Source organism: Podarcis filfolensis (genome assembly GCF_964270895.1).
Source record: "Podarcis filfolensis genome assembly, chromosome: 10".
Classification (NCBI taxonomy): domain Eukaryota; kingdom Metazoa; phylum Chordata; class Lepidosauria; order Squamata; family Lacertidae; genus Podarcis; species Podarcis filfolensis.
The window spans coordinates 67277214-67298354 of NC_139612.1; the positions used below are offsets into that span (position 1 = coordinate 67277214).

At 48.8% G+C, this 21141-nt stretch overlaps 1 protein-coding gene across 5 annotated transcripts in view; it reads right to left on the bottom strand.

The window, feature by feature from the left end:
* Positions 1–358: 358 nt before the first annotated feature.
* Positions 359–21141, bottom strand: part of PLXNA4 (plexin A4) — a 580684-nt gene continuing 559901 nt past the window's right edge. For all 5 annotated transcript variants that reach the window (XM_083572528.1, XM_083572529.1, XM_083572532.1 and 2 more), the window contains 2 exons: positions 2107–2257; positions 359–1272 (listed from right to left, as the gene is read on the bottom strand). In XM_083572528.1, coding sequence (XP_083428654.1) covers positions 1177–1272; positions 2107–2257 — 247 coding nt within the window. In that variant the 3' untranslated portion in view covers positions 359–1176. The remainder of the gene's footprint in view (positions 1273–2106; positions 2258–21141) is intronic.

Below are 21141 nucleotides of genomic sequence, written 5' to 3' on the forward strand. Positions count from 1 at the left end.
AAAAAGAAATGGGCTTAGGAGGGGGGTCTCTTTTCTTACCCAAACCTACCCCAATCCTGGGGTGCAACCTCTTGTCATCTCCATAATGCTGGTACTTATTTCTGGGTTTAACTCTGTGCTGTGTCTTGATCAAAGGCTTCTTGTTATTCTTTTTTTGTGCTCTATTGTTTGGGATGGTTAGCCAGAAAGATACAGAAAGTTGCAGCCTGGAATGGTACAAAAAAAGCGAGGGAGAGGACCGCTTCCGGTTGCAACGGCGAGAGTGCCTCACTGCACAACGTGAAGCTGCGCTGTTTAGGAAAGGATATAAATGCCCCCACTGAGATGCATCTGAAGCAAAGAGAAGAGACAGGTACAGTTTCAGGGAAAGAGAGGTGTGTGCTTGTATGTGGCTGCCTTTTAGTTTCACAGTCAGTGGGGCACAGGTTGAAAATGAGGATGACCCATAAAAACAAAAAGTAGATGAATGCATGAAAATTGTGGAGTGGGGAATAGGTGGTTTTCCTTCCTTCTCCACCCAATCCCAGAAGAGCAGCTGACAACACGGTTAGCTCACAGGGCACAGGGACCCCTCTGCCATGCCAGTCCCAAGGAGTGGGGTAAAAGTCACTGGGGTCCTCCCCCTAGGATGAAGACTGGGGTACGGCAGCACTGTTGAGTGGGAGGGAAAAACCAAGTTCGTTCCCACTCTGCCGGGGTCTCCAGAGGCAAGAGAGCGAAAGTCCTGCCTTGGCGCAGCTTCAAAATAACACTGAGTTTCGTTTCCCGCTCCACGGTTCCGAGCCCACAGGGAGCCAGTAAAAGCAGCATCGACAGAGGCGAACCAGGGCGGTCCGCTCTGTTAGTTAACGGATGATATGACGATATGCTCCGGGGAGAAGGCAGAAGGGGGGGGGTGGGAAATCTGTGGACGAGGGAGCTCCACCTGTATGGTCCCCGCACTAAGGGATCCGTCCGCGGTGACGTCCCTCAAGTCCTTGAGGCCTAGTTGCTTGGCGTCCATAGGTTTGGCGGGCGAGCCTTAGAGGAGTCGAGAGCTGTTTCCGGTGACTCCGCTCGACGGCCAATCAGAAACTTGCACTTGGTAAAGAGGATGTTCTTGACTGAGGCACGGCTTGGTTTTGTTTGTATGTTTGTTTCAAATCCCTCCCAGGGAGTCCCCTGGTAGGGCAGTTCTCAGCTGTCTATGCTCATGAGGGTTATAACTTGTTCAAGTTTGTAGGCCAGCTTTTGCTTCCCGGCCTGGTCATCTTGATCAAGGGCTCCAAGGATCTGTGGAAGAGAGGCAGAAGAGAGACGTCTTAATGGTTGAAGCTGGTCATGTCAAACGTGTTACGGAAATTACGGGGAGGGGGGGCGCATCTTTAAAGTTGTTAAACGTTACAAATATTATGCATCAGTGTATCCTTTTGACTTGGCAGCTCAGGGAAGTTACTTAGCTTTAGGTAAAGGTAAAGGGGACCCCTGACCATTAGGTCCAGTCGTGGCCGACTCTGGGGTTGCAGCGCTCATCTCGCTTTATTGGCCGAGGGAGCTGGCATACAGCTTCCGGGTCGTGTGGCCAGCATGACTAAGCCGCTTCTGGCGAACCAGACCAGCACATGGAAACACCGTTTACCTTCCCGCCAGAGTGGTACCTATTTATCTACTTGCACTTTGACGTGCTTTTGAACTGCTAGGTTGGCAGGAGCAGGGACCAAACAACGGAAGCTCACCCCGTTGAGGAGATTTGAACCGCCGACCTTCTGATCGGCAAGTCCTAGGCTCTGTGGTTTAACCCACAGCACCACCCGCGTCCCTACCTAGCTTTAACAATCATATAAAATCAACTCCTTTGCCAGTTTCCTCCATTCCAACACTATTTTGCCCGTGAACAATAGGGACTCCAGGAAGTGCCCAGAGGTGACAATTGATCAGCTCATTGTTGGCCAAGGAAAGCCTAATCCAGCCTAATCCATCACCAGACTTGCCAAGGGGTCCAGACATGCAAAGGAAGAATTGTAAAAAAAATAATAGTAAAAATTAGAACCAAAATCGACAGATCCTTCCGCCCCTCGTGGCAGCTGTGATCGGGTGCTTCTCCTCCCTGTCCCCAGCCCATCTCACCTCTTCGTTGTACTTGCCCACGTAGGAGTAGATCTCCGAAAGTGAGCTCATTGTGTTGAATTCATTCATGTGCATGCGGGATTGCTCAGCCAGGTAGGCGTTCATGTCCTGGTCACTGATAGCTGGCATCTTGCCGATATCTGAGTAGTACCTGGTGGGGATCAAAGAGGCCCTTTAAGTGTTGTGCCGGAGAGAGTTCTACCAACAAGCCAGTTCCACTTGGCAAGAACTAGAGACGGGACCTTCTTAGCACTGGCCCCATGACTGTGGAACTCATTCCCCGGGGAGATCTGCCAAACCCCCTTTTCAGGTGTGCTCTGCAGACCTTCTTGTTTTGAAAAGGCTTTAAAAAACACCTTGCTTTAGTGAAGAATTGTTTTCAGTGGCTGCCACTAGAGGGGAATTGCTTACTATACAGTCGTACCTTGGTTCTTGAATATAATCCGTTCTGGAAGTCCGTTCGACTCCCAAAACCGTTCGAAAACTGAGGTGCGGCTTCCTATTGGCTGCAGGAGCTTCCTGCACTTGAGCAGAAACCACATTGGACGTTCGGATTCCCAAAAACGTTTGAAACCCGGAACACCTACTTTCGGGTTTTCGGCATTCAGCAGCGAAAGCGTATGAGCACCAAGGTGTTCGAGAACCAAGGTATGACTGTACTGAGTTTGCATTCCTTTTAACTGAATCTATGTAACAGAATTCCCCTGTTTTAGTGCCGGTTTAATATTTCAAGTCACTTTGCAAAGGCTTGTTGTTTTGAAATGTAGTTGTGAATTCTAAAAAATAAAAATAAAGGACAGATGTACATACTGTCTCTGCAACACTGTGACCTGGTAACTCTGAGACTGAGGTGGGGGCAGAACTCTGAAAGCCCACAATCCAGAAATCCTTCCGCAATTGCATTTCTGTTCTTGTTTTGGGGTTTCTGTGAAGGCGAAGCCTGGTTGAAGCTTTTTAAGCTAATAGACCAGCCGCCACTGCTAAATGGATTTCAGGCTCCAGCAATCAACACCAGCGACTCTGAATTTGAAAACACCACCATCCAGGTCTAGGGCTCAGAAATGGCTACCTAGAGCCCAAGCTGGGCCTGGCACGGTCCCATATACAGTGCAAAACGTTTGCGTACGGCAAGAGGCTGTCACTTTAAGGCAGTTGCTATTTTGGATGCCCTCCTTCCCTCCCTCCCTCCTCTCCACCCCCAAAGTATGGCAGGCCTTCGAGGACAAGATTTGCGGAAGGTAATCAGTCACTGTCACCGGCAGCTGTGCTCCGCTGTCAACTGGTTAATTAGGCTCCGTCATTTACATTTTTAATTTCTTCAATTTGACATTTCGCGCGCAGCGCACCCCCACACAGTGGCGCGCACACACACATGCCCGGAAAAGGCCCCTAACGCCAGCACCGCCGCAATTTTATAATTAGGGGAAACGGAGAAGGAGAAGGAGCCAAAATAGCTGACAGGTGCCTCGTCGATGGCGCCGCAGCCACCTGCTGAGTTCAGCAACCAAATCTCCTGGGGCAGAAGGGGGAAGGAAACCGGGTTCCAGCATTGCAGAGAGCGGGGATGCAGGCAAGGCAAGGGAGACCTCTTTAATCTGGGCTGCCACAGTACAGGGAAGATGGAGCTGGAGGCAGCGGGAAACCAAGTTCTGGGGGAGTTAAGAGCAGCGCAGGCTGGTGTGGTTAAGAGTGTCCTACTAGGACAGGCTTCCTCAACCTTGGCCCTCCAGATGTTTTGAGACTACAATTCCCATCATCCCTGACCACTGGTCCTGCTAGCTAGGGATCATGGGAGTTGTAGGCCAAAAACATCTGGAGGGCCAAGGTTGAGGAAGCCTGTACTAGGACCTGGGAGAGGCCGGGGTTCAGATAACCTCCACTTAGCCGAGAAGCTCACTAGGTAATCTTGGGGGATAGCTGCTGACTCTCAGCCTAACCTATCTCACAGGTTCAGGTAGGGAGATGTGTTGGTTTGACACAGTCAAAATATATATAAAAAAGAAAAAAATTGTCCAGTAGCACCTTAAAGGTAAAGGTAAAGGTAGCCCTGACCGTTAGGTCCAGTCTCGAACGAAACTGGGGTTGATGCGCTCATCTCGCTCTATAGGCTGAGGGACCCAATGTTTGTCCACAGATAGCTTCCAGGTCATGTGGCCAGCAGGACTAAGCCACTTCTGGCAAACCAAAGCAGCGCATGGAAACGCCGTTTACCTTCCCGCCAGAGCGGTACCTATTTATCTACTTGCACTTTGATGTGCTTTCGAACTGCTAGGTGGGCAGGAGCTGGGACCGAAAAACGGGAGCTCATGATGGGGGTCCACAATGGTTGGCAGGAGCTGGGACAGAGCAACGGGAGCTCACCCTGCCACGGGGATTTGACCTGCCGACCTTCCGATTGGCAAGCCCAAGAGCCTCAGTGGTTTAGACCACAACGTCACCCATGCTCCTTCATGTATACAGGGTCTAGTAATATTATGAGAGAGTGAGAAAAACGTCTCCCTGTCTACATTTCTCCATACTATGCTTGATCTGATACATCCTCCTTACTTATCATTATTTTAAAAACAAACTAAAAAGTCCCAAATATTTCAACCTTTCTTTGTAGAGGAATTTTTCCTGCCCCTTGATCTGTGCCGATGTTGTGGAATTGGACGATGAACCTAATCCAGCTCTCATCTCCAGCCCTGCCTGCTGGACGTTGTTCCCTCTGACTGGTCATGCCAACAGAGGGTCCAATTCGTATTTGCCTAGTGAGACCCCAAACTGCCCTGACCCAACTGCATGAGCACTGCTGTCGATGCCCACGGATGCCAACATAGACGTTTTGCGTCGGGCAGAGAATCAAAGGGCCTTGTCAAGATCCAGCCCCGCAGGCAGAAATCGGGCACATGCCCAGAATGAATGCCCTCGCCGCCGCCCGACAGCTGCGCCCGGCAGTGCCTGAATGACGGCAGCCAAGGAGAAAGCAGCTGAGGCCACGGGTGCCAGCGAAACAACAGAGCATCCATTTGAGCTCAGTCCCACTTTCCTCTGAGTTTGCTGAAGTTTTCCAGCTGCTCATCAAGCAGACGAGCGGGTGAGAGTGAACTCAGTGCATGCCGGAAACTGAACCCAAGAGCAGCTGGTGTGTGGTTCTAGGCAACGGGGAGATGGATTTATAGTTCCCGAAAGGAGTCTGCAGAAAGGCAGTCACGCTCTTTATAAATATTTCATGCGTGCCCTCCCGCAGAGCTGAAGAGGAGAGCGGGCACTGGAATTACGCTCGGTGAAAAACAAAAAGAGACGATGACACGCTTTTTCTGGGGGAGAAATGATGGAACACACGTTTGGGCAGCGGTTCCCAAAGTTGGCAGTAGCCGCCTCTGGAGTGGGTGGGATTGCCTAGGGGGTGTTAAGAGGCAAGGGGCGGCAGGGTGCTGGTGCTGGAGGTGCAAATGGCTAGATCGAGTTCATCAGCTTTGCTGAATTAGTTCAGCTACCGTATTTTTCGCTTTATAAGATGTACAAGACCATAAGACGCACCTAGTTTTTGGAGGAGGAAAACAAGAAAAAAAAATGTTCTGAATCCCAGAAGCCAGAACAGCAAGAGGGATCTGGCTTCTGGGATAGCCTCTTGCTGTTCTGGCTTATGGGATAGCCACTCGCAGCCTCTCCCGGGCAGCGGGCTGAAGGCTGCCCCTGCCCAGAAGAGGCTGTGTGCGGCTGAGGCAGAAGGCTCACCCAAGAGCTGCACTCCCTTTAAAGAGTGCGCGGAGCATGTGTGCAGCTCTTGGGGGCTTTTCCCTGAGGAGAAAGAAGCACAGCCCTTTTCCCTCCTCGGGGAAAAGCCCCCAAGAGTTGCACACACGCTCCATGCGACTCTTTAAAGGGAGCGCTGAGCAGAGCCTCCCGCCTGCATTCGCTCCATAAGATGCACACCCATTTCCCCTTACTTTTTAGGAGGGGAAAAGTGCGTCTTATAGAGCGAAAAATACGGTAAATAGTTTCAATCGGATTTTGAATAAAAGTGCAATTAATTGTTACCGTTTTTGATTTTGTTGTTTTGTTGTCTTCCCCAGTGGGCCATGCAAACTGCTTTGCTGAATGATGCTTGGGAAAGCAAAGCCCTGTTATCCTCGTGGTGAATGAAGAAAGCTGGACTCACAATAAGAGGATGGACATCTGCCATCCGTCATCAAGCACAGTAGCTCATCATGCTAATCATTGGGCTCACCAAGACCTCCATTGCCTTGACCCTCTTTTGCACCATGTTCCCCTTGACTTCCTCCTCCTCTGGCCCCACCCTTCCCTTCCAGCTGGGTTTCTGGCCCCACCCCATCTCCTGACTGCTTCCCCCAGGTCCTAAGGCCTGCCCTGTTCTCCCTGATTACTCTCAATCCTGTCCCACACTAACCCCAGAAAACCATCCATGTTCTGGAGGCGAAGGAGAGGGCACAATGCGCCAAACACTCTCTCGTGGGGTCAGCGAACCGGAGGTTAATCTGAGGTGCAATGATTACTAATTGATCAATCAATCAATCTTTATTACAGTCCAGAAACCCAACAAATCATTACAAAGCAATGCAGAATTCAGACAGCCTACCTCCAGGTTAAACAAGCATTTTGTTCCGACTTAAAGATAGGGATCATTGGTTCTTGCAACCACCGATAAAAACTTCGCCACTGCTAATGTTCTAGCGTTTGCCCGAATTGATTATGGCTAATTGCTGACCTGTCAAGTGATCATGTGTCAGGGACTTGCTGGATGCAGAGAAGGGGTGGGAGGTCACAGCCGGGGAACCCCCAGAGAAGGAAGGCTCTGAGCCAGGGGATTGGTGGTGGGACACCGAGGAGAATTCGGAGGGAGAAGACTGGGAAGAGGGGCTGGATACGTAAAGGGCAACAGGGTTTAGTGAGCAGGAAGAGTCTGTGACAGGGAGCAGTACAGACTCTGAGGCTGAAGCAGAGGGGGCGGTCAAGGAACTGCTGAAGAATCTAGGAAGTCTCCCCCTCCCCGCTAGTCTCTGTGAACTTGCAGAGTAATGAGTAGAGCAGAACAGAGATCAGAGATTCGCAGACACAGTCTGAGATTGCTTCAGAAAAATCCGGGAGAGGAGGAGCTACTCTGGGCGGCTTCCAACAAAAATTAAAAATACATTAAAATGTCACACATTAAAAACTTCCCTGAACAGGGCTGCCTTCAGATGTCTTCTGAATGTCAGGTAGTTGTTTTTCTCTTTGACATCTGATGGGAGGGCGTTCCACAGGGTGGGCGCCACTACCGAGAAGGCCCTCTGCCTGGTTCCCTGTAGCTTTGCTTCTCGCAATGAGGGAACCCCCAGAAGGCCCTCGGTACTGGACCTCAGTGTCCGGGCAGAACGATGGGGGTGGAGACACACCTTCAGGTCTACTGGACCGAGGCCATTTAGGGCTTTAAACCATTTTGGGAATTTCTGCATAGGGGCAAGATCTACTGGGAAGAGTTACTGAGGCCACTAGGAAGAGTTGTATGAATCAAGAGTTAACGTCACTGCCAACAGAGACGTGCTTCCTTTATTACTGAATCCATCCTTGACATCCTGTGCAAAAGAGTAGCGATTCAGAGCCCAGGCTATGAGCCATTTAAAGGCGCCTGCAGTGAGCCCTCGCAGAGGTGTGGGACTCCTGTATTGCAGGGGGTCAGACTAGATGACCTTTGGGGTCCCTTGTAACACTACAGTTCTGTGATTCTATGTCAGACTCTGGCACCCCCCATCAGCTTCGCTCCCCGTTCTCGTCTTGCCTCTTCCCCTGTCACAGCCCAGGTGCTCCTGTGCGGCTGGGTGACAGCCAGACAGAGGCAGCACTTGTGAAGCACTCCAGATATCAGGTTTGAACGTTGCGCGGGACGGAATGACAGTTTAATTTGCAGAGCTATGGCTCTTGGTGCCTGTTCCCCGTCGGAGGAGCGGAGACACCTCTATTACACCAGACCTGTCACCCATCTTCAAGAGAAGGAGGGGTTAGGGAAAGTGTTGGTGGATCTGACAGATCCAGTGTCTGCTTTTGTCTAATTGACTCTCCCTGCTTCTCTCTGGCTCCTGAAGGCCTGGTAAGCTGCAGTCAAGGACCTCCAGCAGACTCGGTTGGTGCATGTGCCGTTCTGCGCACTTGCGTGCAATACGCCAGCATCCTGAAGGAGGCAGCAAACAATCCAATGGAACCCTGAAGTTCTGTGTCAATAATAATAATAAAAAAATTTATTTATACCCTGCCCATCTGGCTGGGTCTCCCCAGCCACTCTGTACGGCTCCCAAGAGAATGTGTTAAAAACAATACAGCATTAACTATTAAAAACTTCCCTAAACAGGGCTGCCTTCAGATGTCTTTTAAAGATAAGATAGCTGCTTATTTCCTTCACATCTGAAGGGAGGGTGTTCCACAGGGCGGGCGCCACTACCGAGAAGGCCCTCTATCTGGTTCCCTGTAACTTGGCTTCTCGCAGTGAGGGAACTACCAGAAGGCCCTCGGCGCTGGATCTCAGTGTCCGGGCTGAATGATGGGGGTGGAGACGCTCCTTCAGGTATACAGGACCGAGGCTGTTTAGGGCTTTAAAGATCAGCACCAACACTTTGAATTGTGCTCGGAAATGTACTGGGAACGAATGCAGATCTCTCAGGACCAGTGTTATGTGGTCTCGGCGGCCACTCCCAGTCACCAGTCTAGCTGCCGCATTCTGGATTAATTGCAGTTTCCAGGTAACCTTCAAAGGTAGCCCCACATAGAGCGCATTGCAGTATTCCAAGTGGGAGACAACTACAGCATGCACCAATCTGGCAAGACAGTCTACCCCTCTTTTTTCAAAGGCCTTTTCTCTCCTCTTCCTGCTGCTTTGACACCTGTCCACTTTGAGATTTGGATCTGGGTTCAAATCTGTCGCAGTAAATCACACAGTCAAAGTTGGAGTTAACTCTTGATTAGCAAGGACATAATCTTATTGAGTTTTGCGTCTAACGATCACAGCAGCTCATTCCCTGCACATCTTACTCCACGAAATCAGTCACCGAGACTAAATGTCCCCACGTCCCCCTGGTAATCTATGTTGCCTCCTCTCCTGGCCTCCTTCCAAGCAATTGAAGACTGCACCTGTCTGCCTGCCTTTGCTCCTCCCGCTTCATGCCTCTCCTGGTGCTGGAAGTCAGAGGGGGAGGGGAGTTGTCCCAGCAGGAGCGAGAGACCCTTCACCATCCAGACACATCTCTGCCATTAATCTCCCTCTTCTCCCTCACCTGCTTCTGCCTCTGATTCTCAACTTATCTCTGCTGCAGACTCTTCCAAGTATTTGTAACGATGGTTTTTAAAAAAATGTTTTAGCTGTTCTTATTTTGAACTGTAACCCACCTTGAGTCCCTGTCAGGGGAAAAGGTGGGGTATAATCACCATCATAATCATCACCACCACCACGATGACTTGGATAACTGTATCACTGCAATTGCATACAAAGGAAGGGGAAGGGGAAGGGGAAATCCCCTACTTCCTAAAAATGGGGGAAGACCATTAATGATACCATGAAGTTCCAATGCATCATGGGAAGCTGTTTTTTTCAGCAGACATTCCAGGCTCCGCCCTGCACAATTGATCACGTGATTGTTTCATCACATGTCTGTATTTACATTCTAACACTGTTGGAAATAATGGGAGTGAAAGGTTTTTTTTGCACTGTTCCATTCTGTTGTGCTTTCGTATTCCCTTCTCTCCAAGGAAGAAGAGAGAGAGAGAGAGCCATGTTTTCCTTTGTCCTGTTTTGTACATAAATAAAAGGAGATTAGTACTCACACCTCCAGCCTAGCTCTGCTGTTGTTGACTCTGCTTAGTCAATGTGTGCTCACGTCTTGGAGACATGAGTCACAGCAGCACGTTGGGGAAGAAGATTGATGGATCTCCCAAGCAGCACGCAGTAGAGAGTAATGGGTTAGCACGTATATATGTCGTTTTGCCTGGATGCCTGCCCTGCCTGCTGGCCAGAACCCCGACAGCATGCATACACCATTTGAATGGGAATGCCCATCAACTTTGTGGGGACCTGCCCCCCTCAAATATTTTATTTTGGAGGCCAAAGCCCGCACAGCCCCTAGGAGTTGGCTCCTATGCTCTCCACAGTCATTCTAAGACAGGCGAACTAATATCAGATGGAAGAAGATCACCAGTGTTGAAGCAATGATTCTTCAACATCAACTTCGTTGGACTGGTCATGTTGTGCGGATGCCTGATGATCGTCTTCCAAAGCAACTGCTCTATTCCAAACTGAAAAATGGAAAGCGTAATGCTGGTGGTCAACAAAAGAGGTTTAAAGACCTCTCAAGGCAAATCTTTAAAAATGTAGTATAAACACCGACAACTGGGAAACACTGGCCTGCGAGCGCTCCAGTTGGAGAACAGCTGTTACCAAAGGTGTCATGGGCTTTGAAGACGCTAGAACTCTGGATGAAAGGGAGAAACGTGCTAAGAGGAAGGCACACTTGGCAAATCCTCACTGGGATCAGCTCCCACCCAGAAACCTATGTCCCCACTGTGGAAGGATGTGTGGATCCAAAATTGGCCTCCACAGTCAATTATGGACTCTCTATTAAGACCGTGTTCATGGAAGACAATCTTACTCAGCTACGAGTGAACGCCAAAGAAGAAGAAGACAATCATTTGTTAGTTCGTCAAAAGGCAAAAGAGCAACTGCATTAGTGATCATCTCATTTCAGCTCTGCAGTCTTCTAGGGTGGTTTCGCTTTTCGCTGTGGCATGGAGCTCATTGTCCTGTGGGGTGACTTTAATGTGCTGCTGGTGCTCAGAATGCCTGCTCATTAATAATAATTTAGCGTATGAAAAGCTTGTAATGAGTCCATGTGTTGCAGGCAGCAGACGCAATTAAGGGGAAGACATAATTATGCAACCGCCTCCCCCTGCTCAGGTGTGGAGGGGCATGGACCTTCCACTGGCATCAGAGGCGCCTGTGAGGCATTATGCTAGAGGCATGATGTAGCACAAAAGTTTGCCAAGGTGAGATTGGACTACTGCAATGCGCTCTACATGGGGCTACCTTTGAAGGTGACTCGGAAACTGCAATTAATCCAGAATGTGTCAGCTAGACTGGTGACTGGGAGTGGCTGCCGAGACCACATAACACCAGTCCTGAAAGACCTACATTGGCTCCACGTACGTTTCCGAGCACAATTCAAAGTGTTGGTGCAGACCTTTAAAGCCCTAAACGGCCTCAGTCCAGTGTATCCGAAAGAGCGTCTCCACCCCCATCGTTCAGCCCAGACACTGAGGTCCAGCGCCGAGGGTCTTCTGGCGGTTCCCTCGCTGTGAGAAGTGTGGTTACAGGGAACCAGGCAGAGGGCCTTCTCGGTAGTGGCGCCTGCCCTGTGGAACACCCTCCGTTCTGATGTGAAGGAAATAAGCAGCTATCTTATTTTTAAAAGACATCTGAAGGCAGCCCTGTTTAGGGAAGTTTTTAATGTCTTATGCTGTATTTTTTTCCTGTATTTTGGTTGGAAGCTGCCCAGAGTGGCTGGGGAAACTCAGCCAGATGGGCAGGGTATAAATAATAAATTATTATTATATTATTATTATCCACCAGTTGGCATGCAAGTGGAAAAAGAGGATGAGGGTGGGTGCCAAACTACCTAGGTGATGTCAGCTATTCCAATTGGAGGTGTGTTCCTTTGCACCTATATCTCTATCAAGCCAGATTGGTCTGACTTCAGAGGGAAGAAACTAAGGTTCAAGTCAAACAAATGGCAGTGGCTAATTGGAGTAATTAAATATCCCCCAACAGACGGGTCCGGCTTCAGATAAAATGAAAGTTACTTGTATTCCCAGGATCAAGGTAACTGATGTTAGAGACATGGAAGAAAGAATCTGCCTCTTGCAGAGAGAGAGAGAGAGAGAGAGAGAGAGAGAGAGAGAGAGAGAGAGAGAGAGACTTGTGCATTGTCCATCAGTAGGCAAGACCAGGACACTTTCAGAAGGAATGACACACACTTGTTCCCAAAGCAGATGTTTCTCTTGCCAAATAACAGATATTTGAACTGTTCCTTTCTTCCCTCTTCATATGGAAGTGTAAGCATCTCACTTTATATTGCTTTATATACGCACTCAGAACAGATTCCCCTTTTCTCCCTAACTCGATGTTTCCCTCTGCCCAATGTCCCCTCTGTCCTCCACCTTTCCTGAGATAAATCCTTTCCCCTTCTTCTCTGGCCCATCACAATCTGTTCATGCATCTCATCTCACATATACTTTTCCTTCAAAGCATTTTTCAACATTTTTTTCTTCTGGTAAGACATAGACAATTGCTTTCTTGTTTTTGCTTACTTTGTATTTTTCAAAGTTATTTGCAGTTGCGTTTTGACATTATCGTTACAGCTGTAAATCACTGCCCGGAAAGTAGCAGGCACATTTTTTATTATAAATAAATTTTTAAAATCTTATATCTTAGATTGCACAAACGCTAATCTGGAAGAATGAAACAAAGAAATATGCCACCTCATATTAAGTCAGGACATTGGGTCCAGTTGACTCAATATTATCTACAGCAGGTAGATGTGGGACACGGGTGGCGCTGTGGTCTAAACCACTGAGCCTCTTGGGCTTGCTGATCGGAAGGTCAGCGGTTCGAATCCCCGCAAGGGGGTGAGCTCCCGTTGCTCGGTCCCAGCTCCTGCCAACCTAGCAGTTTGAAAGCATTCCAATGCAAGCAGATAAATAGGTACCACTGTGGCAGGAAGGTAAACAGTGTTTCCATGCGCTCTGGCACTTGTCACAGTCCTCCATGTACCAGAAGCGGTTTAGTCCTGCTGGCCACATGACCTGGAAAGCTGTCTGTGGACAAATGCTGGCTCCCTCGGCCTGAAAGTGAGATGAGCGCCGCAACCCCATAGTCTCCTTTGACTGGACTTAACCGTCCAAGGGTCCTTGACCTTTACACCTGGTATCGTGAACTTTTTTTCAGTCCCAGGAACCACTTTTAACTCCACCATGCAATTGGGCACTCATTTCTACACCTCTCTTCATATATTTGCGTGGTGGTAGTGCTCCTGTTGCGACCCACCTTGGATCTGATTGTGACCTGCCATTTGAAGACCAGTGGATTACACTGCCAGACAGAGTCTCTCTGGGGTTTGAGGAACAGCTCTGTCCCAACCATAGTTGGAGTTTTCCTGGGATTGAACCTGCAGCCTTCCGTATGCAAAGTCACTGAGCTACAGCTCTTTCCTGATGCATATGCCTATTCTGGAGAGGCAATGTGTCAGGAGTGCATGCAGGAGCCAGGCCCTGTGGCCAATAGGACTTTGCAGGACTGGGGCCTTCCTAAGTTTGTTCTGAAGAGGCAAGGCGCGGCCACACAGGCTGCTTGGTTACTCACAGCACCTGGTGGCAAGAGCCGGGAAGGGATACAATGTCAGCATTTTCCCTTTGGCTCTTTGCCACAGCAGCACATTCTCCTGCCAACCTAGCAGTTCAAAAGCACATAAAAGTGCAAGTAGATAAATAGGTACCGCTCCAGTGGGAAGGTAAACGGCGTTTCCGTGCGCTGCTCTGGTTCGCCAGAAGCGGCTTAGTCATGCTGGTCACATGACCCGGAAGCTGTACGCCGGCTCCCTCGGCCAATAAAGCGAGATGAGCGCGCAACCCCAGAGTCGGTCACGACTGGACCTAATGGTCAGGGGTCCCTTTACCTTACACCTGTAATTAAGTATTTTTTAAAATCAATGACGTGATTGTAGGTAAAGCAGCTGACATCATTTATAATTAGGTCCTCAGCGTGTACATAGAACTGGGCACAAGCGATGACATCACCTCCATTTCCCAGGCTTGTGGTGCCTTTCTGTGTTTCCAAAAAATATGAGTGACAGCTTAATGTTCTGGCTTCACTCTCCCTTCCTTGCGTACCTTCCTTTCACACTGTTCCTTGTTGCATGGAAATGCTTTATTGCTTGTGACAAATGCAATTAAGCTGCACTGATCAAGTTCTAAGTAGTGTTGGGGATTTGGCAGCATGGAGAGGAACCAAAGGTCAGCCGCGGCCCCTTCTCTCTCAGCTCTGCCACACCGCTGCATGTTAACAAGCCGGTCCCTCTTGGAAGATCTGCTCTTCCCTAGGGCTCTGGGATAGCTCATCAAACGCTGCCAAAGTCACAGGATTTGCCAACTCCAAAGAGGAGGCTTTGACACCAAAGGGGGCTTCAAAAGGAGAGGAAGAAGAAAAGGGTCCAGTCCAGTGGCTCCAGGGCTAATTTGCGCTGTCCTTCTCTGAAACCAAAGAGCCGAGGTCAGCCTTGGATCTTGGCTCCTCTGATCTCACTTCAGAGACAGAGGAAGGGACCTCAAGCACCAAGAGACACGATGAATAAAAGATGGCCGAAGGTATCCTTGACCTCCGTAGAATGTCTGCAGTTACAAAGTTGTGTCTGGGGTGGCACAAAAGTTTAGCATGTGGGCAATCAGCTCCCATGTCCCTTAAGATGCCTAAGTTTTATATTATCCCATACAAACTTGCCTTTGGAAGGAAGGACCTTAACTTAATGGGAGGACATCCACCCACTGAGCATTGAAAGAATGCTGTCTGAAACCTTCAAGAGCCACAGTCAATATGGACAGCACTGAGCCACATGGACCAATGGTCTGACTTGGTATAAGATAGCTTCCTATTGTTCGCTGGCATCCGTCTGTCTTGGGAGACAATGGAAGAGTACACCTCGAGGGGCGGTCAAACTGTTGGAGAGTTATAGCACCTGCTGTGCCTGTGGAGACCAATACGGGAGAGACATGTTTCGTTGCAGCTGGGGCAGACGAAGGTGTCTGGTTTTGCTGCTGCACATGCACCATGGCATTTCTTCTCTCTGTGGTCCTGCCAGTCGTTATTCCTCCTTTGGCTACTACTGTGGATGCACGACTTGACTGCCTGTCTCTAGGCACTGAAGTCATCTGCAAGGGATTCCTGTTTGTGGGCTTCCCAGAGGTATCTGTTTGGCCCCTCTGAGTACAGGATGTTGGAGAAGATGGGCCACTTCATACATTCTTAAAATCTTTTTTTAAAAGGGCAGGTGGCACATCTCCAGGCCAAATGCAGCCCTCTTGCTCTTGGTCATCAGGACTCTCCCCAAGCCAAACCCTTTGAGCTGGGCCCAGGGGTAACCCCTGAAACGGGGTCCAGGACCGGACCAGAATCTAAGGTTCCGCTAGGAGTCAGCCCGACAGGGCCAAAGCAGGACACGAGGCAGGAAACCAGGCAGGAAACCAGGCAAGGACAGGTACAGGATCTCAGGCAGGATCTAGCATACAGCAATGTTGCTCCTGCAACCTGGGGCGGGGTCCGACAGCCTTTTATCTTTGTCGGGGTAGCAGCCAATCCTGATCCCCCGGCGACTCACCTCCCTGTTTTGCCTGAAGGTGAGCACTCCTCCTGCGAGTACTCAGGTCTCTCCTTCTCTCTGTAGCTCAGGAGACGTTGGTGGGTTACTAGACCCAGGGGCCGCCTCAGCCTCCCCTGACCCAACTGGCTCAGCTGGTGCTTGTTGCAGGGGAACCTGTGCAGACTGGGGCTCTTCAGAATCAGGCCCCAGACTTGGTTCAGATGATGCCTGAGGCAAAGGATCCGGTGCGGACTGAGACTCCTCTGGTTCTGAGTCCGAGCCCAAGTCCCAGGCCATCACACCCTGTTTGTCACAGGCCACCCTCCCCACTGGCCCCAATCCTTTCCTTCAAGAAGAAGAAGAAGAAGAGTTTGGATTTGATATCCCGCCTTTCACTCCCTTTAAGGAGTCTCAAAGCGGCTAACATTCTCCTTTCCCTTCCTCCCCCACAACAAACACTCTGTGAGGTGAGTGGGGCTGAGAGACTTCAAAGAAGCATGACTGGCCCAAGGTCACCCAGCAGCTGCATGTGGGTGCTTTGCCTGGTCAAAATGTATCCTTGAATTGTGGTAATGGCTCCACCCATCACTGGCATGGGTGTCCACCTCCAGAAGGTTGCCCATGGAGGGAATTAGGCTGCAAAAAAGGTCTCATCCCTGTTTTAGTGCCTGTTCGCTCACTATTTCCGGAGGAGAAATCTCAAACCAGTAAGTCTTGGGCAACTGCATGCCACTCTCCCCACTGCGGGAAGAAAGCAAGGGGTGGGCCATACTCATCATCATCATCATCATCATCATCATCATCATCATCATCGACTTTTATTGTGCTAGCCATAGGCCATGGCATCATTCAGAAAAATAACAAAAGGAAGGGAGGAAGACCTTTAATTGCCTACAGCCACCCAATCTTAAAAAACTCCTCACCCACAATAATACAACAACCAGGCTTAATATGGACACTGGTACCAGAGCCTGCAATAAACCCTGATGCCAACTTTGCTGCCACATCCACCCAGACAACACCATCACTGGCCCCAACAACATCAAACATACCATCTCAGGACTATTTAATTACTCATTTTCTAACAATGTGTATGCCATCAAATGCCAACAGTGCCCTTCAGCTCTCTATATTGGACAAAAAGGCCAAACCCTACGCCAAAGGATAAATGGACATAAATCTGGTATCAGGAATCACAAGACAGAGAAACTAGTAGGAGAACACTTCAATCTCCCAGGACATTCTATACAAGATCTCAAAGTAGCTGTCTTATTACAAAAGAATTTCAGAAATAGACTGGAAAAAGAAGTTGCTGAATTGCAACTTATTACCAAACTTAAAACCATGGAGAGACCTGGTCTGAATAGAGACATTGGATTCTTATCTCATTATACATGATATAGCTATTTTTAGCCATCTCACCCCTTGCTTTTTCCTGTAAGACCAATTGCAGTCGTTAAGAGTCGTCAACAGGCTCATCACAGCTATCTGCCAATCACCCATTCCCACCACCCTTCTGAGTAATACCCCTCCCCACCCTCTCACTATATATAAGGGCCTGGTGACTTCTGTTTCAGTGTATCTGTGCATGCACATGAAAGCTCATACCAATAACAAACTTAGTTGGTCTCTAAGGTGCTACTGGAAGGATTTTTTTTATTTTGTTTCAACAAAAGGAAAAACAGCAATAACCATAAAAATCATCAACCGCCACACATACAATATAAAGCACAATCACAACTACTAAGATTGTTTGTTGCATAAAATAGAATAGCAGAAGATTCTCTAGTGGGTGGGCCATACTGCACATGGTATCTCCTTGGGCCTCACCCTGCCCCAAAGAACAAGAGCTTTCAGTCACGGATCCAGAGATGAAAGGTTGTAGCTAGTGCTAGTCCTTCTCAGACTAGACCCATTGAAGTTGCAGGACATGACTAACTTTGGTACATCCAGAGTCTGCTCTGAGTAGAACTTGGATGAATACAAACCAAAATATTCAAACCAGGAGGAGGAAGCTCAACCCCCAAGCTGCTATATCTAGCTCACAGGACTCTCTTCGCACTCCTCATTGGAGACCACACTGGCTCTTGAAAGACCTACACTGGTTCCCAGTACGTTTCCGAGCACAATTCAAAGTGATGGTGCTGACCTTTAAAGCCCTAAACGGCCTCGGTCCAGTATACCTGAAGGAGCGTCTCCACCTCCATCGTTCTGCCCGGACATGGAGGTCCAGCGCCGAGGGTCTTCTGGCGGTTCCCTCACTGCGAGAAGCCAAGTTACAGGGAACCAGGCAGAGGGCCTTCTTGGTAGTGGCACCCGCCCTGTTGAACGCCCTCCCACCAGATGTCAAAGAGAAAAATAACTTCATTGCATCCCTTCCCTGTTTATTTTGTCTGGATTGAGCCCTGATAAATGCCTCTTGCTCATTTGGATGGAGCAGGCTGTGTGTGAATGTATGTAGAAACCGGCCAACTGTAGAGGCAAGTTTTGCATTAATTCCTCCACCCCCTTTGCCTCTGGCCTCGCCTGCCACTGGTCTGCAGCTCAGAAGGTTGCCCAAAAGGGAACACAGGGAACCTGAAAAAAAGGTCCCCCATGTCTGATTTAAATAAGCACAGCAAAGCAACCATATGACCTACTTATGGCTTTCGTTGCCATGCTGAAGGGAATGTGCCTGAAGTTTTGTCCCAGAATATAGAACTAGAGAAACACTTAAGATGTGTTGCTGTTGCTGCTGCTGAGCATTCCTATCCCGTTAGAATGCACTTTACATTTCGCTGCAGTTTTTCAAAAGAAAAATGCAAGCCTATTAGGCTCCACCGGCCTCTTTTGTCCCTGATTTTGCTGGCACAACCACTGCCCAAGGGGGGAGGCCCTCACAGGTTAAGTAGCAGGCGCTGCACTGCTACCTTTGTCCGTTACAATACAAATTCTCAATTTCTCTCCTGTGTGCAGAAAGTGCTGCCTGCTCCTTTCCTGGGCGCAGGCAAACTCATTTGCCGGTGGGAAGAGGCCCAAGGCAGCTAAAGACTTCCATGTTGTAGTCAATATTAAAGGCAATTCTTCTCAGACCAGCAGCCCCACTGGGTTCTGATTTGACCAGATGATTATTTTTAGGAGCAGCCGGAGACCTCGGTTTCTGCAAAGGCAGTTTCTTAGCAACTGAGGGGCCCCTCTGGAGCTACCTTGCTTAATTATGGCCTAGTTTTCATACTGCACCCAAGTTTTTTTTCTTCTTCTTCTTAAGTACTAGAGGGAAACAAGCATAGGGAAAGAGGCAGAAGTGGTTCACAGCTGAGTTTGCAAACTCAGGCTACATTCACCTGAACAAAGGCAAACAGCTTTTGTTACTTCTGCAGGGGTTACCTAGAACCGAAAGTATGTCACAGATTTTTTTGTCGTTCCACAAGAGCAAATAATTGTCCTTAACAAACCTATCCAAGATACTTTTAATGGTGAGGGGATTTTTTTGGTGGGGACAGTTTTGCTAGGGAAATCCTTGTCCTCCCTTCCTTCGGAAACTTGAATTTGGATTTGATATCCCGCTTCATCACTACCCGAAGGAGTCTCAAAGCAGCTAACATTCTCCTTTCCCTTCCTCTCCCACAACAAACACTCTGAGGTGAGTGGGGCTGAGAGTCTTCAAAGAAGTGTGACTGGCCCAAGGTCACCCAGCAGCTGCATGTGGAGGAGTGGGGAAGTGAACCCAGTTCACCAGATTAAAGTCTATCGCTCTTAACCACTACACCACACATACAAGAATTAACAAGCAGTTTATATTTTATAGTCTTTTGGATTCAGTCATCTGGTTGCAAGCAAAAATCAGCATCTCTCCACATTTAGAGTTGGCTACTCTAAACCCTCCCCCTTCCGTCTCCAGCAACATCCTGGGCGCCAACAGGAAGTTCCGCCTCCTCTCTGCATTCTATGTTCTGTAATACGGACGGACCTCCTAGTTCTTGGGGAGGGAGGGTTCCCCACACTCTCTGCTCTCTGACATCTCTGCTGGCTGTTCCCTCCCTTCTGTTTCTCTTTCCATTATCTCGTAACTAGGCAACTCCTGTCGAAGATGCTCAGTGTCTGGGTCTCTCTCTCTACTCCTGAAACCGCTGGAAATGGCGGGGGGATCTCCCCCTCCTCTTCAAAGAGGAGCTGATCTCCCTGAGAATGCATTCACCAATCCTCTGATTCAGACCATTCCCTGACATAGCTTTTCCTCATCATGGAGTCGGTCTAGCCCCAGGATCACTTTGGTTGAGGAGACTAAACTGGTCCTCGCCTCCTGTGCCAGGAGCCCTGGCAGGACAGGAGAAAGAGGGCCTGAGTTTTCCTTCCATTTCTGAAGCAAAGCTAGTGGCAGAAGTGAGGCGAAGCTGACAGATGCCCATTGCTCTTTCTTCTACTTAAGCACAGGGCACCATTGCATCTGCTAAGAGCGGGAGCTGTGAGCTAGGAAATCCTTCATTCAATTCCACCTAATCTCAGGCATGAACCCACTAGATGGACTTAAGTACCCTCTCAGGATTAGCCCCTCCTCCACAGCATGGGGGATAATAAATGATACCGGCCTATAACATTTGGGGCTGTTGCAAGGCTTAGCAAGATAACTTATCTGGAGCACGCCAAAGACTCAAAAGTATTATTACTGCCCAATGAAATCATACGATGCTATTACAGAGTTCCGCTCTGCCCTGCAAATTTGCTGTGGGGAGGTGCCAGCTGATGTGTACATATGCTCTATCCACTACTTGGAGAGTGAGGCGAAACTCTTGGCTGATAGCAACAGATCACTTTCCCTTCCTGCAAATTCCTGGGGCTGGGACTGTTGTACTCAATAGTCCTCTATGAATTTGTCTAATCCTCTTTTAAAGCCGTCTAGGTTGGTGACCATCACTCCAGAGGAGCTGATAATAATAGCCCTGAGATGATGATGATGATGATGATGATAATAATAATAATAATAATAATAATAATAATAATAATAATAATTTACTATTTATACCCCACCCAACTGGCTAGGTTTCCCCAGCCACTCTGGGTGGCTCCCAACAGAATACTACTAATAAAAACGTGATAGAACATCAAACATTAAAAGCTTCCCTAAACAGGGCTGCCTTCAGATGTCTTCTAAAAGACTGGTAGTTGTTTTTCTCTTTGACATCTGGTGGGAGGGCGTTCCACAGGGCGGGTGCCACTACCGAAAAGGCCATCTGCCTGGTTCCCTGTAACTTGGCTTCTCGCAGTGAGGGAACTGCCAGAAGGCCCTCAGAGCTGGACCTCAGTGCCCAGGCTGAATGATGGGGGTGGAGACGCTCCTTCAGATATACTGGGCTGAGGCCATTTAGGGCTTTAAAGCTCAGCACCAACACTTTGAATTGTGCTCAGAGACGTACTGGGAGCCAATGTAGGTCTGTAAATTTATAACATCACCATCAACTGGGGCAACCCAGTCAGGTGGGCAGGGTACAAACAAACAAATAATTGCCATGTCCTTCAGAAACCATCTTAGCCAATGATCACCATGACATCACTGAATTCCGAAAATTAATTTATGCAGAAACATACATTCTTCTAACTGAACCTATTACTAACCCCTTACATAGCAGGGGGTTGGACTAGATGACCTTGGGGGGTCTCTTCCAGCTCTACAATTCTATGACCGGAC